This window comes from Octopus sinensis, linkage group LG14 (assembly GCF_006345805.1).
Source record: "Octopus sinensis linkage group LG14, ASM634580v1, whole genome shotgun sequence".
NCBI classification, from domain to species: domain Eukaryota; kingdom Metazoa; phylum Mollusca; class Cephalopoda; order Octopoda; family Octopodidae; genus Octopus; species Octopus sinensis.
The window spans coordinates 60,607,594-60,628,521 of NC_043010.1; the positions used below are offsets into that span (position 1 = coordinate 60,607,594).

The 20,928-nt window shown below is 32.5% G+C and overlaps 2 protein-coding genes across 2 annotated transcripts in view; both read left to right on the forward strand.

The window, feature by feature from the left end:
- The window catches only part of LOC115218938 (cadherin-related tumor suppressor-like), a 59,540-nt gene extending 41,131 nt beyond the window's left edge, over window positions 1–18,409 (forward strand). The window contains exons 22-24 of the mRNA XM_029788960.2: window positions 16,234–17,645; window positions 17,965–18,109; window positions 18,274–18,409. Coding sequence (XP_029644820.2) covers window positions 16,234–17,645; window positions 17,965–18,109; window positions 18,274–18,353 — 1,637 coding nt within the window. The 3' untranslated portion in view covers window positions 18,354–18,409. The remainder of the gene's footprint in view (window positions 1–16,233; window positions 17,646–17,964; window positions 18,110–18,273) is intronic.
- Window positions 256–10,599, forward strand: LOC118766097. Its single transcript, XM_036509373.1, has 3 exons — window positions 256–669; window positions 10,034–10,178; window positions 10,343–10,599. Exons 1-3 carry the CDS (start codon window positions 298–300, stop codon window positions 10,420–10,422), a joined length of 597 nt encoding a protein of 198 aa, XP_036365266.1. The 5' UTR covers window positions 256–297; the 3' UTR covers window positions 10,423–10,599.
- Window positions 18,410–20,928: the final 2,519 nt, after the last annotated feature.

Below are 20,928 nucleotides of genomic sequence, written 5' to 3' on the forward strand. Positions count from 1 at the left end.
TTACAATCTAGATGTCCACTACCATCCACACAGTAAGAAGGACATCACAATTCTGAGAGCATCTGACAAAGACACTGGAAACAATGCTTTCCCTCACATATGGAATACTGAGATCCAATGATAAAAACCTGTTTACAGTGAACTCACACACTGGTGTGTTATCTTTCTCTCGCACAGTTTACCAAATGATGCAGGAACATATGAGCTGCAGTTTATAGTGAAAGACGGTGGTACTCCAGTTCAATCAGCACAACTGCTATCATACTAACACTGTTTGTTAGTAATGATACATCTCCAATGTTGACTGCTGTGCCATTCCAGTCTGGTCACGACCTGAATATGACTTGGGTAATTATCATTGTAGCAGCAGCTGTAATACTATCTGTGGCTATTGTAGTGTCCATAACACTGTGTGTTTTCAGATGTATTAATCACACAAATAACTCACCCACAACAGCAGAGAATCCCAACTTTCTCTCTCAGACTGAGATGAGACAATTACTGTATCAGACTAACAATCCTGTTGCAATAACGAGAAATGCAGAAGAGATATTTAACCGAAATCTTCAGACAATAAAATCTAAAAGTCAGTTTTTCCTGGAGATGGAACAGACACCGGATGAATGGAAATTCTCAACAACACAGAGGAGACTTCCACCTGTGCCTCAGGTAAATGTATATTTTAAACATTCCTCTATTTTGATAGCAAATTTTTGGCATTCTTCAAAATATGTTTTAAGTTTGTAGTGACATTTACAGGTTCTGTCCCAATTCTTATATCTTCCCTATAAAAGACAGTGTCTTTTACATAATTTTACATTTTTCAGAAGGAATAGATTTAAGATTTACATCCATATCATTAAACTAGTGTCTTTGTTTTGTTTATTCTGCCCTCTTAAATAATTCTTAACTTAGAAAATGTTTAATTATAATATTTCCAATTTTTAAAAGAGGAATTTTTTTTTTGTGTTTTGCCAGGAACATTCTAGAATACAAATAGAAATGCTTTTATTTAACATAATGTTTTGTTCTGTTTTCTAATCAACAGAGATGTGATTCAATCCATAGTCAAGATCGTCGTACCAGTTCCATCATGTCTTACAACAGTGACACCTTAACATCCCAAAAGGACAGAGAAGCTAGCAAGAGTAATGGTAAGACTAAACCATATGATGAGATACCTGCAGAACCAGGTAACTTTTACCGAAACATAACATATAAATGTAATTGCCTTTATTACTGTAGGACAATATATAATGTTATGCTTAGTGTAATACAAGATCAATGTTTCTATCTTTATATATTGGAGTTGTTATATTGAAATGTAATTTGTGTTTGTATATTTGATATTTTGCAGAATATACCAATGACAATCCAGTGGCAGCCACAATACTAAAGGGACAACAAATACAAGATACCTATCTACAACCAACATAGTAGATGTTCCATGACTATTGTTAAATGATTCTCTCACACACCAAATCTTATACAATACTTTATATTCATATAAAAATATCAACTCTATGTTTCTTTCACACATCACACACATAGAGGGCCTTACATTGGTATCTATTATGACCCCTGATTTAAATCTCTAATGCATTAAATATTACGACCACATTACCTTTTATTACATAGTTGATTATTATAAAATAGTTATTTTACTTGCAGTTTTTGACATTTCACTAAACATTGGCAAATTAATCTGAGTCATCCTAAAATGTTTAGTTCTGTTATGTTTTAGTTTGACACCAATTCTAACATGTACCTTCTGCTGTTTCAATTTTATTTACAATCTTTCCTGTAGCATTTTGTATCAATTCTAGAAGTACTTTTACTAATTACCAGATGGACAATTGTTTTAGAGGTAAATAGCTCACCTTTAAAAGTAAATATAAATAGCATACTACAAACACCTAATCATATTTGAACTTTTGTTAAATTTTAAAATTGTGAAGTTTCATCTCTTACAAAGTGGCATATTGAAAATAAATTAGAATATTTCTAGAAAATAATTTTTGCATCCAAAATAATTTATTTGAAAATATTTTCATTTCCACAATTAAGACTAGTTTTATTTAAACTTAAAATTATCTAAGTAATATAATTATATAGTTTGTATTTTTCCTACAATTTTTTTATTTCTTAACACTAAATATTTAAGTAGTAATATTATGATCTGTAAACTGTCAATCTGCTTCTGTGTAACATGACTTCTTTTGTTTGATGTGTTTGTGTGACACAGACAACATTGCAGTAATTTCCTATTGGATGAGAGAGATTTTCTATATTTCTTTCAATATTGAAAGTGAGGCTGATAGCTTTTTTCTTTGTTCATCATACACACAATTGTGTGTGTGTGTGTGTGTGGAGGACATAGAGTTGTAACTAGCACACACCAGCATCTGGCTAACATCTCACCTCCCACTACATACAGCAACTGTCACACTATTATATCAGCAGTTACACAGGAACAGCAGCAGCACAGTAACACAGGAACACTACTACAACACAGCAGCAGTACCACTATAATACCACTACAGCAGCAGCAGCAGCAGTTGGAGTGGAACACTACAGCAGGATACACACATCATCCATCACACACAACTACAGTGAAGGATTAAACAATGCAGGTAAGTCTCTCTCTCTCTCCTTCTCTCTCTTTCTCTTTATTATCTTTTCATATTCATTATAACATTTATATTGATTTGTGTTTCTAATGAAAGACAGGGTAAGGATAATATCTAAAATGTCTGCCATGTTGTATATATACAGGGACTGGGACAGTGGAGGATCGAGAGATCTAGCCATCACTTCCACCATTAACACAACAAGAACTGCAGTAGTCATTGCAATACAATTACTTTGAACTGGATTACGTCTTTTAATGTCAGAATCACACAAGATATTATATGTCTATGTATATATAATGCATATATATATATATATTTATAAGTAAATATATAGAGAAAGAAAAAGTATGAATTGCAGTATATTATATACATGACATTAATGAAAAATAATTTAAATTTACTTATATAGTTCATTTTCTGACAGATGTATATATATATCTGTCAAAAAACATTGATTGATAGCCAATAAGACTGAGTGTTGGTAATGAATGTCAATATAGTTTATATCTGTTTTGTTTTAATAATTATACTGATTAAATCTTCAAGTTTCTATAGCTTTAATTAACTTTAACAGATCTCTCCTCTAATATCTCTCTCTTTATATATATCCCGTTAAATATCCATTATACATTCCTTTGTATAATACACTATGAATATTTGTTAGTATTATTATTATTGTTAAGGTGGTGATAAATATAATTTAGTGTAGATTTGCTATTTAAGCTATTTGTTGTGAGATATAAACTGATGATATTGTCATGTGTTGTTTAAATATATTAACTTTGACAAGAGATGAATGTTAAGAATTGATCAGAAATAATATCATCTTCCTACAAGCTAACAGACATCACATTATTATAGGTCTTCTTTGCTAAATATAATGTAACAGAAACATTTTATGTTTACAAAATCTAAATAGTATATGCAAATAGGAATTAAATATCTACATATTTCATAAAGATGATTATACATATTTTACCATTAACAACATTCATGCCAACATTTTTGTATCCATAAAAAATCTCATTGTAAAATATTTCTGCATATTTTTATAAACTGTTCTGCTTTGATATTAATCCCACTGCATTAGGTTTTAATCATTATTGTGTCAATATAATTTCAATATACTATGAAATATCAGTATAGTTTGAAGAGTAGTTTCACATAAAATATTCCTGGAAGATATTGGTTGATTATATGAAAGATATATCTTCAACCCAGAATATCATTTTTTGAATCTTTAGCTTTGTGAGTCCAAACTCTTTATTTCTCAAGATTATTACACATTGACTTTATTATGACTTTGATCCATTCCAGATAGGGTCCAGTCTATGATCCTAGGTATGTTTTCTATATCTCTCTAATCCCTAATGATTGACACTTTTCCCTACCTAGCAGTTTTAAAGGGTCTTAATATTTCTCTCTAAAGACAATATATCATTCAATCTATCTATAAACTTTCACAGCAGGATGCCCTTCCAAATGCCAACCACCTCACTGTGTGGACTGGATGCTTTCTTACACTAACCACAAATCCTACTCTTTCCTCTTCAGAATTTCTGTCCTCAAGAATTCCCTTTTTTTTTTCCTGCTGCTATTAACTTTGTACTTTCCAAGAAAATTATTGACTGTATTGACCTCACTGATGTGAGAGGGCTTGCGAGACCCTTAAGTACAGCCCTTTCCTCCACACTTAACCATTTTCAAGATAACTTTGACCGATCTGTTCTCAATACATGCATTCCAACTTTAAAAATCTATTTAAATTTTAAGGTTTCTCCTTTCATTCAATGAAGGCAATAATATTGTAAAGGTTAGTTATTATCAGTTGAATTGACCACACAAAGTGTGTAGGGCATCTTTTGTTGACTTCTGTTGAATGGAAAGACATATTTGATCCTTACAAAACAGGGATCAGAAGTAATAAACATTTTCCAGATGCTTTTATCTAGGCCGAAATAATGTCTTCACCACTTAACCCTTTCTAACCTCTTCTACTTCACCAAAAGATAGAATAGAGATACAAGACCACCAACTAAATCTATTGTTCACAATGATATGTCTGTCTTTCTGGATAGTTATAAAAGCAAGCACACCCCAAGCAAAAATCAGTTAATCACAGTCAGTGACAACTCACCGAGTTCAGTCGCATGATGACGACTCAATGACAACAAAGTCTGGCTGACCAGCTACAACCTTGGTCAGAGGGAGAAATGAAGTTTACTGTCAGCAACTGTGAGACAACACCCTACAACTCACACTAGCTCTAACTCTGTTCTCTTACAACATCAGTCTATCTCTCTCTGTAATTACAACTAAACAATGCACAGAACACATGTTTGCATGCTTTAGGATTTATCATAACCTGCCTGTCACGGCAAGATATTGTAACGTAATGGTAAATAAATATTTCCTTAAAAACTTCATGCACTGTTCATCTTTCACATCCTACAGTATGCAATTATAACAACAAATTTTTATTGTTACAACTACTGACATCGACATCATCATTATATTGTGTAACTAATCAATTTCTCCCACTACAAGTGGTGACCTCGACTCCTATTAAAAACTTTATCATCACAGGTACATAGGCAATACAGACAGACAAGCACACACATACATACACAAAAGAAAAAATACATGACCATATACGCACACTCCACACACACAAACACATGAATATGCAGAATACATACATACAAACGTACACATGCATCCATATATATATGCATACACACACGCATGCATACATACGTACATACATACATACATACATACATACATACATATGTGTATACACATGCACACAAACAAACAAACAGAACACAGCTCTGATAACGGACAGTCAAGAATTATTGAAAAGATTGTAAGAAGCAACGAAAATTTTAAGAAAAAATATAAATGAGTGGAAATTGACCCTTTGAGTGTATTAATTAATAAGGCATTAAAACAGAATGAGTGTTCCCAGACTACGAAATATGCTTTAACACACAAATTCGCATAAAGAATTTTGCAAACCAAGTAGAAAAATGAAACAAGAAAGTTGCAAGTTTATTCCAGGGAGGTAACTCTGCATATTTCTGGGAACGTAATTACGACGGAGTGTTCAGATATTTAATATTCGAAGTTGAAATTTTTCAATTTACCAAGATTAACCGTGAATATGGGAGGAAAACATTCCTTCAGGGAAAGATTGAGATTTGTTAAAAGTAAAATTTAATTAAAAAGCCTGAAATAAAGGAAAATACCTATCAAATTTTGTCTAACTTTTAGGGAAAAAAAGGAAAATGCATTATGAGAGTTGATGTGGTCTTATATCAAATTGTGAAAGCAACAGAGAATGCTTTAGCTATATTAGACCTTTTCATGTCAAAAAATCTCCTCAGTTGGCAAGATGAAGTGAGACACACAGACACACACTCTCTGTCTCTCTAAATGTAGTGGTCCTGAAAAGATCTAATAACAATCAAACTTAATACATTGCTATATTTAAGAGATGAGGAATTATGTACCTTATTTACATTATTTACATTTGATGGATATTTGTCCTCATCTTGTTTATTAGCACAACGTTTCCGCTGATATACCCTCCAGCTTTTATCAGGTGTCTTGGTGAAATTTTGAACTTGGGTTCTTATTCCTAAGGTATTTTTCCATATTATTATTATTATTATTATATTATTATTATTATTATTATTATTATTTTGTTATTATTATTATCATTCAGGTCACTGCCTGTAATCGAACTATGCTATATGCCAGTGGGCATATGGCGTAGTGGTTAAGAGCGTGGGCTACTAACCCCAACATTCCGAGTTTGATTCCAGGCTGTGACCTGAATAATAATAATAATAATAATAATAATAATAATATAAATAATACCAACAACAACAACTTCGAAAAATACCTTAGGATTGAGAACCCCAAAAGTTCAAAATTTCCCCAAGACACCCGAGTTTTGATTCCAGGCTGTGACCTGAATACTAATAATAATAATAATAATAATAATAATAATAATAATACCAACAACAACAACTTCGAAAAATACCTTAGGATTGAGAACCCCAAAAGTTCAAAATTTCCCCAAGACACCCGATGAAGGCTGGAGGGTATATCAGCTGAAACGTTGTGTTGACAACAAACAAGATGTAAATATCCATCAAATATAAATAATGAACAATCAATCTTATCAAGTACCTTCAAATCCAAAAATACTTCCATACAGCATTTTCTTATTTTCAAAATTTTCACTTCATCAAGTCCATTAAAATTGTCTACATTAGAAATTGCTTTTAAATTTTAGACACCCTAAAATGAGGGATGGTGTTTCTGATGGTTTCATCAATAATCTGGGTTCATCACAGATTTCCAACTCACATTATATTTGAGACATTACCATGTTTCAGAATAATAACCAGAAGTTTTTCTTTCTCTCGTAGTGCTCACATGGTAATGCACATTCTCAGAGCATATGAGTTTCTTTTTGTATCACTTCAGTTCTTCATTTTTGTTTCAGGTGGTGAGATGGGTAACTTTTTCATTACTTTTCACTCTGTTGGAAATAACATTTACACCATAAATATTATAATTTTCTTTTATTTAATTATTCCATAGTCTTTACATATGTTTGTTGTCTTTTGTAGCAATTTCTCCTGCTAAAGTGTGATGAAGAATCCCAGACATGACACCATATATTGGTCTACTGTGTCTTCTACATTTACTGATCACCCTTGTACTGTCCATAGATATTACATACCATGTCAAGGAAGAAGACAGACCTCACACCTATATAGGAGACATTGCTGTTGACTCCAACTTATCACACCCTCTCACACATCAACAACACACTCTCATTACATTTACACAACTACAAAGGACAGTCGAGAGTGGTTCTCACTTATTTAATGTCACCAACTCAGGAAAACTATACACAACTCAAACACTAGATGCTGAGTCTCTGTGTACATACAACAAGGAATGTTCCAGAATTGTTAAAGTAGCAGTGAGGAAAGAAGAAACATTTATGAAAATATTGAAGATAAAAATTTTGATAGAAGACATCAATGACCATTCTCCAGAATTTCCAGAGAATGAAGTTGAAATTCGATTTTCAGAAAGAGATAGAAAAGGAGATAAAATCCCAATTCTAAATGCCATTGATGAAGATATTTCCATAAAAAATTCTCAGATTACTTATATGATTAAGGAAAGTAAGAGAGAACCATTTTCTCTCTCTGTTACAAAGCGTGACAGTATTTTCATACCTGAATTAATTCTAGAAGATAAACTAGATAGGGAGGTAAAAGACTCATATATGTTGAACCTGGAAGCTAAAGATGGAGGGAATCCTCCCAAAACAGCTACACTCAAGGTACACATATCTGTGACTGATTTTAATGATAACATACCTGTATTTTCACAGAAACTCTACAACATCTCTATTACTAATTCACATCAAAGACATTTACCAATTCTTACTTTAAAAGCCACAGATCAAGATTCTGGAGACAATGGAAAGATTTCTTACCATTTCAACCATAAAACATCTCGAAATATCCAGAAATATTTTGTATTGGATAAGAACACTGGAGATATATTTTTACATGATAATTTTCATTTCAGTAAAAAGCAGTCTTATAAATTATTTATAGAAGCAAGAGATGGAGGGAATCCCCCTCTCAAATCAGTAGCCAGAGTTCACATTTATGTTATTAATAACCAGAATAATGCTCCATTAATAAATATAGATTTTGTATCTCCTTTAACAGAGAGCTCAGCAGCAGTTTCAGAAGCAAGTAAAATTGGTAGTTTTATAGCTTATGTTATGGTCACTGACACTGATAGTGGACCTAATGGTGAGGTTATCTGTGATTTAAAACATGATAAGTTTAAACTTGCCAAAATAGATTCTAAAGAATATAAAATGATTGTTAAGGGCCACCTTGACAGAGAAATAAGGGACCACTATAAAGTATATATTGTGTGTCATGACATGGGGTCACCTCAACTAGAAAGTAAGAAATATTTCTCTGTCAAAGTAACTGATGTCAATGATGTAGAACCACATTTTACCAAAGAGACATTCCAATTCCTCACATATGAAAACCAGAAAGTTGACTTCCCTATTGGCTTCATCAATGCTACAGACCCGGATCTTGGAGATGGAGGCCAACTTACATATTCTATCATCAATGATAACAACAATGATAACATTCCTTTCCAACTGACAAAATATGGATTTATTTCTACATCACAACCAATAGATCGAGAAATGAAAGACATCTATAAGTTCAAGGTTTTAGTGAAAGATAATGGAACACCTTCTCTCAATGACACTGCCAATATTGTTATTGAGATTCTAGATAAAAATGATAATGCTCCGTATTTTACGTTTCCTAATAATGACCCTTACAATCATGATGTCCACTACCATCCACACAGTAAGAAGGACATCACAATTCTGAAAGCATCTGACAAAGACACTGGAAACAATGCTTTCCTCACATATGGAATACTGAGATCCAATGATAAAAACCTGTTTACAGTGAACTCACACACTGGTGTGTTATCTTTCTCTCGCACAGTTTACCAAAATGATGCAGGAACATATGAGCTGCAGTTTATAGTGAAAGACGGTGGTACACCAGTTCAATCAGCAACAACTGCTATCATACTAACACTGTTTGTTAGTAATGATACATCTCCAATGTTGACTGCTGTGCCATTCCAGTCTGGTCACGACCTGAATATGACTTGGGTAATTATCATTGTAGCAGCAGCTGTAATACTATCTGTGGCTATTGTAGTGTCCATAACACTGTGTGTTTTCAGATGTATTAATCACACAAATAACTCACCCACAACAGCAGAGAATCCCAACTTTCTCTCTCAGACTGAGATGAGACAATTACTGTATCAGACTAACAATCCTGTTGCAATAACGAGAAATGCAGAAGAGATATTTAACCGAAATCTTCAGACAATAAAATCTAAAAGTCAGTTTTTTCTGGAGATGGAACAGACACCAGATGAGTGGAAATTCTCCACAACACAGAGGAGACTTCCACCTGTGCCTCAGGTAAATATTATTTTGGGTAATAGATGTTTTTGTTTTATTTCTTATTATTTTAAGAGTATTTTATTCTTTATTCACATACGCACAATTATTACTACAGAAAACTCACATTCAGTCCCTCTTGTGTACAAAATTTTTTGTCTTTAGTTAATATTTTTTGTATAGCTTTTGCCATTTGAATTGATTATTTTGTATAATGTCACAGATATCAAAACAGTTACAGTATTCATTATAGAAATGCAATACACTTTATATACAAACAAATAATTAGGAGTGATCTAAACTTGTATTGATATAAGATTCCTCTTTCTATAATCAACAGAGATGTGATTCAATCCATAGTCAAGGACGTCGCACAAGTTCCATCATGTCTTACAACAGTGACACCTTAACATCCCAAAAGGACAGAGAAGCTAGCAAGAGTAATGGCAAGACTAAACCATATGATGAGATACCTGCAGAACCAGGTAACTTTTATCAAAACATAACATACAAATGTAATTGCCTTTATTACTGTAGGACAATATATAATGTTATGCTTAGTGTAATATAAGATCAATGTTTCTATCTTTATATATTGGAGTTGTTATATTGAAATGTAATTTGTGTTTGTATATTTGATATTTTGCAGAATATACCAATGACAATCCAGTTGCAGCCACAATACTAAAGGGACAACAAATACAAGATACCTATCTACAGCCAACATAGTAGATGTTCCATGACTATTGTTAAATGAGTCTCTCACACATCAAATCTTATACAATACTTTATATTCATATAAAAATATCAACTCTATGTTTCTTTCACACATCACACATAAAGGGCTTTACATTGGCATCTGTTATGACCCCTAATTTACATTTCTGAAGCATTAAATACTAGAAACACCTTATTTTTATATTACCATAGTACATTAGTATAAAATAATTATTTTACTTTCATTTTGGTATAGGCGTTTTACTAAACATAGATAAATTAATCTGGGTCATCCTAGAATGTTTAATTGTAGCATCTTTTAGTTTAACACCAATTCTAACATGTATCTTCTGCTGTTTTACCTTTATTTACAACTTTTATCTGCATTTCCTTTCTCTATCAGCTCTAGAAGTACTTTTACTAATTACCAGATGGATAATTGTTTTAGAGGTAAATGGCAGACCTCTAAAAGTAAAGATAAATACCAGCACCTAATCATTTTTGAACTTTAGTTAAATTTTATAAATTGAAAAGTTTCATCTTTTACTAAGTCAGATAGTGAAGGTAGATTAGAATATTTCTGGAAAATTCATTTTGGCTTTCAAAATAATTCTTTGGAAATATTTTCATTTTTACAATTAGAATTAGTTTACTTTAAACTTTAATTAAAATAAACTTTAAAAGTGGTCAAATTTTGGTTGTCTTTACTAAAATTTACATCTCTCTTAAAAAGAAAAAAACGATTTACAGTTGTATGATAATAAGTTTTGAATTTTTCATGCAAATTTTTAGTTTCTCAACATGAAATGTGTAATATATTGTTATTATTACATATCAGTTATGGAGTTGCTTCTATTTAACATGGATTCTGTTACTTGATGTGTTTGTGTGACACAGACCACATTGCAGTAATTTCCTATTGGATGAGAGAGATTTTCTATATTTCTTTCAATATTGAAAGTGAGGCTGATAGCTTTTTTCTTTGTTCATCATACACACAATTGTGTGTGTGTGTGTGTGTGGAGGACATAGAGTTGTAACTAGCACACACCAGCATCTGGCTAACATCTCACCTCCCACTACATACAGCAACTGTCACACTATTATATCAGCAGTTACACAGGAACAGCAGCAGCAGCAGCAGTAACACAGGAACACTACTACAACAGCAGCAGTACCACTATAATACCACTACAGCAGCAGCAGCAGCAGTTGGAGTGGAACACTACAGCAGGATACACATCATCCATCACACACAACTACAGTGAAGGATTAAACAATGCAGGTAAGTCTCTCTCTCTCTCTCCTCTCTCTTTCTCTTTATTATCTTTTCATATTCATTATAACATTTATATTATTTGTGTTTCTAATGAAAGACAGGGTAAGGATAATATCTAAAATGTCTGCCATGTTGTATATATACAGGGACTGGGACAGTGGAGGATCGAGAGATCTAGCCATGACTTCCACCATTAACAACAGCAAGAACTGCAGTAGTCATTGTAATTCAATTACTTTGAACTGGATTATGTCTTTTAATGTCAGAATCACACAAGACTCATTAAACAAGAGATATTAAATTATATACATTGTTATGATATATTTCATATATAATATTGGTCTAATATAGTCCAAACTAGATGTATATATATATATTTATTTCAGTGTCAGAAAACGTTGATTAAAAGTCAATAAGACTGGATGTTAATAATGTATGTCAATATAGTTTATATCTGTTTTGTTATAATAATTCACTAATTAAATCCTAATCTTTCTTTAGTTTTAATGACCTCTAACACATTATAAATTTTTCTTTATATATAATTATATATGTGTGTGTGTATTTAATCCATGTTAAATATCCATTATATATCTCTTTGTATAAAAGAAACAAAGACTTTGTCACCATTCTTGTTGTTGTTCTTTTCCTTCTCAGACTGCTCGGTCTTGTTTGCTCCAGTAGATTCTGTGAGAGTGGACAGCATCCTGCTGTCAGAGGTCTCACAGGGTCTCTTTCTGCACATTATAAGCTTTGATACTTGGTTGTTAATTATCATAGGAGATATTCAGACATTTAACATTCAAGTACCAATCTCAAAATCCTAGCTGTCCCCAGTAGAGCAGTTTTTTTGGGTTTTCTCTGATCTCATGTCAATTCCAATTTCTTGACATATTTCTTGAACTTTGTTGTTAGTGCTCTGAGTGCCCCTACAACTACTGGAATGACAGACACTCTCCCCATAGACCACATTCTTGCAATTTTGTTTTTTTAGTAGTCTGTACTTTTCCATCTTTTCTAGTTCTTTGTCACTTATGCATTCAGCCCCAGGTATTGCATTATCTATAATCTTGATTTCCTTTTTCTCCTTCATCTACCACAACAGTGTCTGGTCTCCGAGCATTGATTAGGAAGTCACAGTGAATTGCAAAATGCCACAGTATCTTATATTCATTGTTCATACCATTTCCATGCTCTGTCCAGGCCATACTTTTCACATAGTCTCCAGTGAACAAACTTAGCCATGTTATCATACCTCCTTTTGTACTTTTGGGCCAGCTTACTACACTCACTCACAATATGCGAGATTCTTTTATTTTTGCTGCCACACATCCTACAAAGGAGTAATTCACTGCTCTTATCTATTTGGAACTTGTTGTAGTTAGTTTTCAGAGCATGTTCCTGAGCACTGCATTTCAATGCCACAGGGATCCTTTCAGATCACTTTTTCTTAGCCATCTCCAAGCATTGATCTTGTCTTTTCCTTCAATTTCTCTCAAGTATTGCCCATGCAGTGATTTCATTTTCCAGTTGTTTACTCTTTCTTCTTCATGTTGTTTCTTAAATGTTTTGTGGTTGCATCACATTTTCAGTGGGTATTTTATTATTATGTGTAACTGTAAGAAGCAAGGATTCTCTTTGCTGTTTGATGTACCATGCCAGACTTTTCTTCTCATTGTCAACACAGATCTTGCATCCTATAAGGCCTCTTCCTTCCCTGTTCCAAGGCACATACAGCCTGTCGCTATTGCGTTTGGGGTGTAGTTTCTTGTTAATTGCCGTCACTTTTCTGCTTTTTCTGACCATTTCTTCTAGCTTGTTCTTTGTCCACCTAACAACACCTGCATGATATCATATTAAAGAAACAGCCCATGTCTTCATTGCCCTGATCTACCATTGAGCCTACTTCCCATAATTAATTTGGTTCTTCTGAGATATTCTTGCTTAAAGCTTTCCTTCATTTTGTCATATTCCAAAATCCCCAAATACTTTTATACATTTGTCTCAATATCCCTGATTTTCTTGCCGTTGGGTAGTTCTACACTAGTAGACACCACTTTGCCTTTCCATATCATAAGCATACCACACTTTTTAGTTCCAAATTCCATTTCAGTATCCTTACTGAATATCTGCACTGTTGAAACTAGGTCGTTTATTTTATGTCCAGTCTTCCCAAAGATCTTTAAGTCATATATAACAGGTGATTTAATTTTCTTCTACTTTTCAAGGAATCATTATCATTATTATTATTATTATTATTATTACTTTTTTTTTTCTTCTTTCAAATTTGCTTCCATTTCTTGCCGAGTGTCTTCCCGACTCCTAGGGCAAAGAAACTCATAGTATACATTGGTAGGCCATTAAACTAAACTCAATAGTTCATTCATTTTTTTTTCTTTAAGTTAAATTAAAATACATGGGTAGTAATAATTCTCACATCGACAATGCTCTTCTCAATACGTGTGATGTACCAGTTAAGACAATCTTTTGCACTTCTTGCAGGGATGGTAAGCCAGGGATCATTCTCATATAATTTTCGGTTCCCTTCTTGATCATTCCTAGTGCTCCTACGATCATTGATATTGTAACCGCCTTGAGATGCCACATTTTCTCAATTTCAATGAATAGGTCTTTATATTTTCTGAGCTTGTCAAACTCTTTCGCTGAAGATATTATTATTATTATTATTATTATTATTATTATTATTATTATTATTATTATTAAGATGGCAATATATATAAGTTGGTGTAGATTTGTTATTTAAGATATAATTTATTGAGATGTGAATTAAATTGGAAATTTATATTTGTGATGTTAATGAATACACAAGCATTTTTTAATTCTGTGAATTAATGTGTATATTTCTAGTTATAATGTCAGTTTATTCCTAAAGGTTTAATTATACTAAATTTTAAATATTTAGTTTCATTTAACACTTTCATTACCAACCTGGTTGAAACTGCCTCTGGCTCTTGTTTTCATAAGTTTTGAATTAAAATCTTCCACCAAACCTTAGACACAATTTATGTTCCTAACACTAGCTGAATGATAACTAAGTTATTTTACTAAATTCTTTGTTATATTTAAAGTAATTGAAAGAAATACAGAGCATCTCAAAATAAATGCAGTAACGAATGGGTAAAACAATGTATTGCATCTGTTCCAACAAATATTTTGGTGAGTGTATAAATCTCATTACAACAAAAACTATTTGTTCACTAATTGTCAAAGTCAAATAAACACAGAACCTACAACACATTGTTTCACACATAGTAATGTCTTTTATATAAGGAATTCTGAATGATAAATAATGAGACATATTGACAATTCAGATCAGGCTGTTTTATTCTGTAGAGATAAGCCTACCCATTAATGACTGTCACGTCAGGAAGAGATGGTTATAAAAATGGAATGTCGCATGTAACATAGAATATTTACATATGTATATGTATATAACATCAACCCATTATTGTTTCTATAAGAAATTTTACTTTCTCTATTCCTCTTTTCTTTTGTAGCAATTTCTCCTGCTAAAGTGTGATGAAGAATCCCAGACATGACAGCATATATTGGTCTACTGTGTCTTCTACATTTACTGATCAACCTTGTACTGTCCATAGATATTACATACCATGTCAAAGAAGAAGACAGTCCTCACACCTATATAGGAGACATTGCTGTTGACTCCAACTTATCACACCCTCTCACACATCAACAACACACTCTCATTACATTTACACAACTACAAAGGACAGTCGAGAGTGGTTCTCACTTATTTAATGTCACCAACTCAGGAAAACTATACACTACTCAAACACTGGATGCTGAGTCTCTGTGTACATACAACAAGGAATGTTCCAGAATATTTAAAGTAGCAGTGAGGAAAGGAAAAACATTTATGAAGATTTTAAGGATAAAAATGTTAATAGAGGACATCAATGACCATTCGCCAGAATTTCCAAAGGACGAAGTTAAGATTCATTTTTCAGAAAGGGATAGTAAAGGAAGTAAAATTTCACTGCTGAATGCTATTGATGAAGATATTTCAATAAAAAATTCTCAAATTACATACATGATTAAGAAAACTAAAAGAGGACCATTTTCTCTCTCAGTCACAAAGAGACGTGATGGTGTCTTCATACCTGAATTAATATTGGAAGACAAATTAGACAGAGAAATCAGAAACTCATATATGTTGACACTGGAAGCTAAAGATGGAGGCTACCCTCCAAAAACAGCTATACTCAAGGTACACATATCTGTAACAGATGTCAATGATAACACACCTGTATTTTTACAAGAAGTGTACAACATCTCTATAAGTAATTCACATCAAAGACATTTACCAATCCTTACTTTAAAAGCCACAGATCAAGATTCTGGACAAAATGGAAAGATTTCTTACCATTTGAACCATAAAACATCTCGAAATATCCAGAAATATTTTGCGTTAGATAAGAAAACCGGAGATCTATTTTTACATGATAATTTTCATTTTAGTAAAAAGCAATCATATAAATTATTTATTGAAGCACAGGACGAAGGAAATCCACCCTTAAGTTCTGTAACCAAAGTCCAGATTCACATAATTAATAACCAGAATACTGCTCCATTGATAAATATAGATTTTGTATCTCCTTTAACTGAGAGTTCAGCAGCAGTTTCAGAAGACAGTGAAGTAGATAGTTTTATAGCTTATGTTATGGTCACTGACACTGATAGTGGACCTAATGGTGAGGTTATCTGTGATTTAAAACATGATAAGTTTAAACTTGCCAAAATAGATTCTAAAGAATATAAAATGATTGTTAAGGGCCATCTTGACAGAGAAATAAGGGACCACTATAAAGTATCTATTGTGTGTCATGACATGGGGTCACCTCAACTAGAAAGTAAAAAATATTTCTCTGTCAAAGTAACTGATGTCAATGATGTAGAACCACATTTTACCAAAGAGACATTCCAATTCCTCACCTATGAAAACCAGAAAGTTGACTTCCCTATTGGCTTCATCAATGCTACAGACCCGGATCTTGGAGATGGAGGCCAACTTACATATTCTATCATCAATGATAACAACAATGATAACATTCCTTTCCAACTGACAAAATATGGATTTATTTCTACATCACAACCAATAGATCGAGAAATGAAAGACATCTATAAGTTCAAGGTTTTAGTGAAAGATAATGGAACACCTTCTCTCAATGACACTGCCAATATTGTTATTGAGATTCTAGATAAAAATGATAATGCTCCGTATTTTACGTTTCCTAATAATGACCCTTACAATCTCGATGTCCACTACCATCCACACAGTAAGAAGGACATCACAATTCTGAGAGCATCTGACAAAGACACTGGAAACAATGCTTTCCTCACATATGGAATACTGAGATCCAATGATAAAAACCTGTTTACAGTGAACTCACACACTGGTGTGTTATCTTTCTCTCGCACAGTTTACCAAAATGATGCAGGAACATATGAGCTGCAGTTTATAGTGAAAGACGGTGGTACTCCAGTTCAATCAGCAACAACTGCTATCATACTAACACTGTTTGTTAGTAATGATACATCTCCAATGTTGACTGCTGTGCCATTCCAGTCTGGTCACGACCTGAATATGACTTGGGTAATTATCATTGTAGCAGCAGCTGTAATACTATCTGTGGCTATTGTAGTGTCCATAACACTGTGTGTTTTCAGATGTATTAATCACACAAATAACTCACCCACAACAGCAGAGAATCCCAACTTTCTCTCTCAGACTGAGATGAGACAATTACTGTATCAGACTAACAATCCTGTTGCAATAACGAGAAATGCAGAAGAGATATTTAACCGAAATCTTCAGACAATAAAATCTAAAAGTCAGTTTTTTCTGGAGATGGAACAGACACCGGATGAGTGGAAATTCTCCACAACACAGAGGAGACTTCCACCTGTGCCTCAGGTAAATATTATTTTGGGTAATAGATGTTTTTGTTTTATGTCTTATTATTTTAAGAGTATTTTATTCTTTATTCACATACGCACAATTATTACTACAGAAAACTCAACTTCAGTCCCTCTTGTGTACAAAATTTTTTGTCTTTAGTTAATATTTTTTGTATAGCTTTTGCTGTTTGAATTGATTATTTTGTATAATGTTACAGATATCAAAACAGTTACAGTATTCATTATAGAAATGCAATACACTTTATATACAAACAAATAATTAGGAGTGATCTAAACTTGTATTGATATAAGATTCCTCTTTCTATAATCAACAGAGATGTGATTCAATCCATAGTCAAGGACGTCGCACCAGTTCCATCATGTCTTACAACAGTGACACCTTAACATCCCAAAAGGACAGAGAAGCTAGCAAGAGTAATGGCAAGACTAAACCATATGATGAGATACCTGCAGAACCAGGTAACTTTTATCAAAACATAACATATAAATGTAATTGGCTTTATTACTGTAGGACAATATATAATGTTATGCTTAGTGTAATACAAGATCAATGTTTCTATCTTTATATATTGGAGTTGTTATATTGAAATGTAATTTGTGTGTGTGTATTTGATATTTTGCAGAATATACCAATGACAATCCAGTGGCAGCCACAATACTAAAGGGACAACAAATACAAGATACCTATCTACAGCCAACATAGTAGATGTTCCATGACTATTGTTAAATGATTCTCTCACACACCAAATCTTATACAATACTTTATTTTCATATAAAATATCAACTCTATGTCTCTTTCACACATCACAAATAAAGGGCTTTACATTGGCATCTGTTATGACCCCTAAGTTACATTTCTGATGCATTCAATGCTAGAAATACCATACTTTATATTACCACAGTACATTAGTATAAAATTATTTTTTTTCCTTCATTTTGGTATAGGCATTTCACTAAACATAGATAACTTCATCTGAGTCATCCTAGAATGTTTAATTGTAGCATCTTTTAGTTTAACACCAATTCTAACATGTAGCTTCTGCTGTTTTACCTTTATTTACAACTTTTGTCTTTGCATTTTTTCCCTGTATCAACTCTAGAAGTACTTTTTCTAATTACCAGATTGAGAATTATTTTAGAGAAATAGCATACTACAAACACCTAATCATATTTGAACTTTTGTTGAATTTTGAAATTGCAAAGTTTCATCTCTTACAAAGTCAGATATTGAAGATAAATTGATTTGGAAATATTTTCATTTCCACACTTAAAATTAGTTTAATTTAAACTTTAATTAAAATGAACTTTAAAATTTATCAAGTTTTTGGTTGTCTTTACTAAAATTTACATCACTCTGCAGATATATTTAAAATTGTATAATAATAAGTTTTAAATTTCTCATGAAAATATTTAATCTCTGGACAGAAACTATGTAATATATTGTTATTATTACATATCAGCTATTAAGTTCCTTCTGTTTAACATGACTTCTCTTGTTCGATGTGTTTGTGTGACACAGACAACATTGCAATAATTTCCTATTGGATGAGAGAGATTTTCTATATTTCTTTCAATATTGAAAGTGAGGCTGATAGCTTTTTTCTTTGTTCATCATACACACAATTGTGTGTGTGGAGGACATAGAGTTGTAACTAGCACACACCAGCATCTGGCTAACATCTCACCTCCCACTACATACAGCAACTGTCACACTATTATATCAGCAGTTACACAGGAACAGCAGCAGCAGTAACACAGGAACACTACTACAACAGCAGCAGTACCACTATAATACCACTACAGCAGCAGCAGCAGCAGTTGGAGTGGAACACTACAGCAGGATACACATCATCCATCACACACAACTACAGTGAAGGATTAAACAATGCAGGTAAGTCTCTCTCTCTCTCTCTCTCTCTCTCTCTTTCTCTTTATTATCTTTTCATATTCATTATAACATTTATATTATTTGTGTTTCTAATGAAAGACAGGGTAAGGATAATATCTAAAATGTCTGCCATGTTGTATATATACAGGGACTGGGACAGTGGGGATCGAGAGATCTAGCCATCACTTCCACCATTAACAACAACAACAACTGCAGTAGTCATTGTATTCAATTACTTTGAACTGGATTACGTCTTTTAATGTTAGAATCACACAAGACAACATTATACAAGAGATATTAAACTATATGCATTGCTATGTTATATTTTATATTAAATTTTGATGTTATAAGTCCAAACGAGGTATATTAATGTAATTGTCAGAAAACATTAATTGATATCTAATAAGACTGGCTGGTAATAATGTATGTTAGTATAGTTTCTTTCTGTATTGTTGTTATAATTCACTAATTTAACCTTAATCTATATTTAGGTTTAATGAACTCTAGCAGATAATAAGTATTTCTTTATATATACCCTGTTAAATATCCATTATGTGTTTCTGTGTATACAAAAAGCTACGACTTTGTCTTCATCGTCATCATCAATGTTATTTTTTAATATATTTATTAAGATTATTATCATTATTAAGATGGTGATAAATATAAGCTGAAGTAGATTTGTTTTTTAAGATATATATATATTTTATTGAAATGTGAATTAAATTAAAAATAAGTATTTGTGATGTTAATTATCTTACAAGCATTTTTTTACAATGTGACTTAATATGTATATTTTTAGCTATAATGTAAATTAATTCATAGGTGTTTAATTGTACTAAACTTTAAAATACTTAGTGTTTCATTTAAACAATGTACTGCATCTGTCCTGACCAATATTTTGGTGAGACTGTATATCTCAATACAACAAAACTATTTGTTCAGTACTTATCAAACTCAAATAAGCACTGAATCTTCAAAACATTGCTTTCACATAGTGAGACATAATATTGTCTTCAAATGAGTAAGTCTGAAAGATAAATAATGAGACATATTGAGAATTCAGTATAAAAGCTACTATGAAGGTGACAGCTAATAGAATTGTTAGCTTGCCGGGAAAAATGCTCAGCAGCATTTCATCCATTTTTACATTCTGAGTTCCAATATTGCCAGGGCCAGCATTGCTTTTCATCCTTTCAGGATCAGTAAATTCAGTACCAGTTGAGCACTGGGGTACATGTAATCGATTTACCCTTTTCCCAAAGCTTGCTGGCATAATTTGAAACCCGTATAAAAGCTACCATGGTGCTTGTATATTCCACAAAGATAACTCTTACTCATTAATGAATTTTGCATCAGGAAAAGATGGTTTTAAAATTGTACAGTTAGGTGT

Coding starts and splice junctions, on each gene's coding strand:
- LOC118766097 (XM_036509373.1), top strand. CDS start 298: ATGTTGACTGCTGTGCCATTCCAGTCTGGTCACGACCTGAATATGACT. Junction 670..10,033: donor GACTTCCACCTGTGCCTCAG/GTAAATGTATAT, acceptor TATAATCAACAG/AGATGTGATTCAATCCATAG. Junction 10,179..10,342: donor TGAGATACCTGCAGAACCAG/GTAACTTTTATC, acceptor GATATTTTGCAG/AATATACCAATGACAATCCA.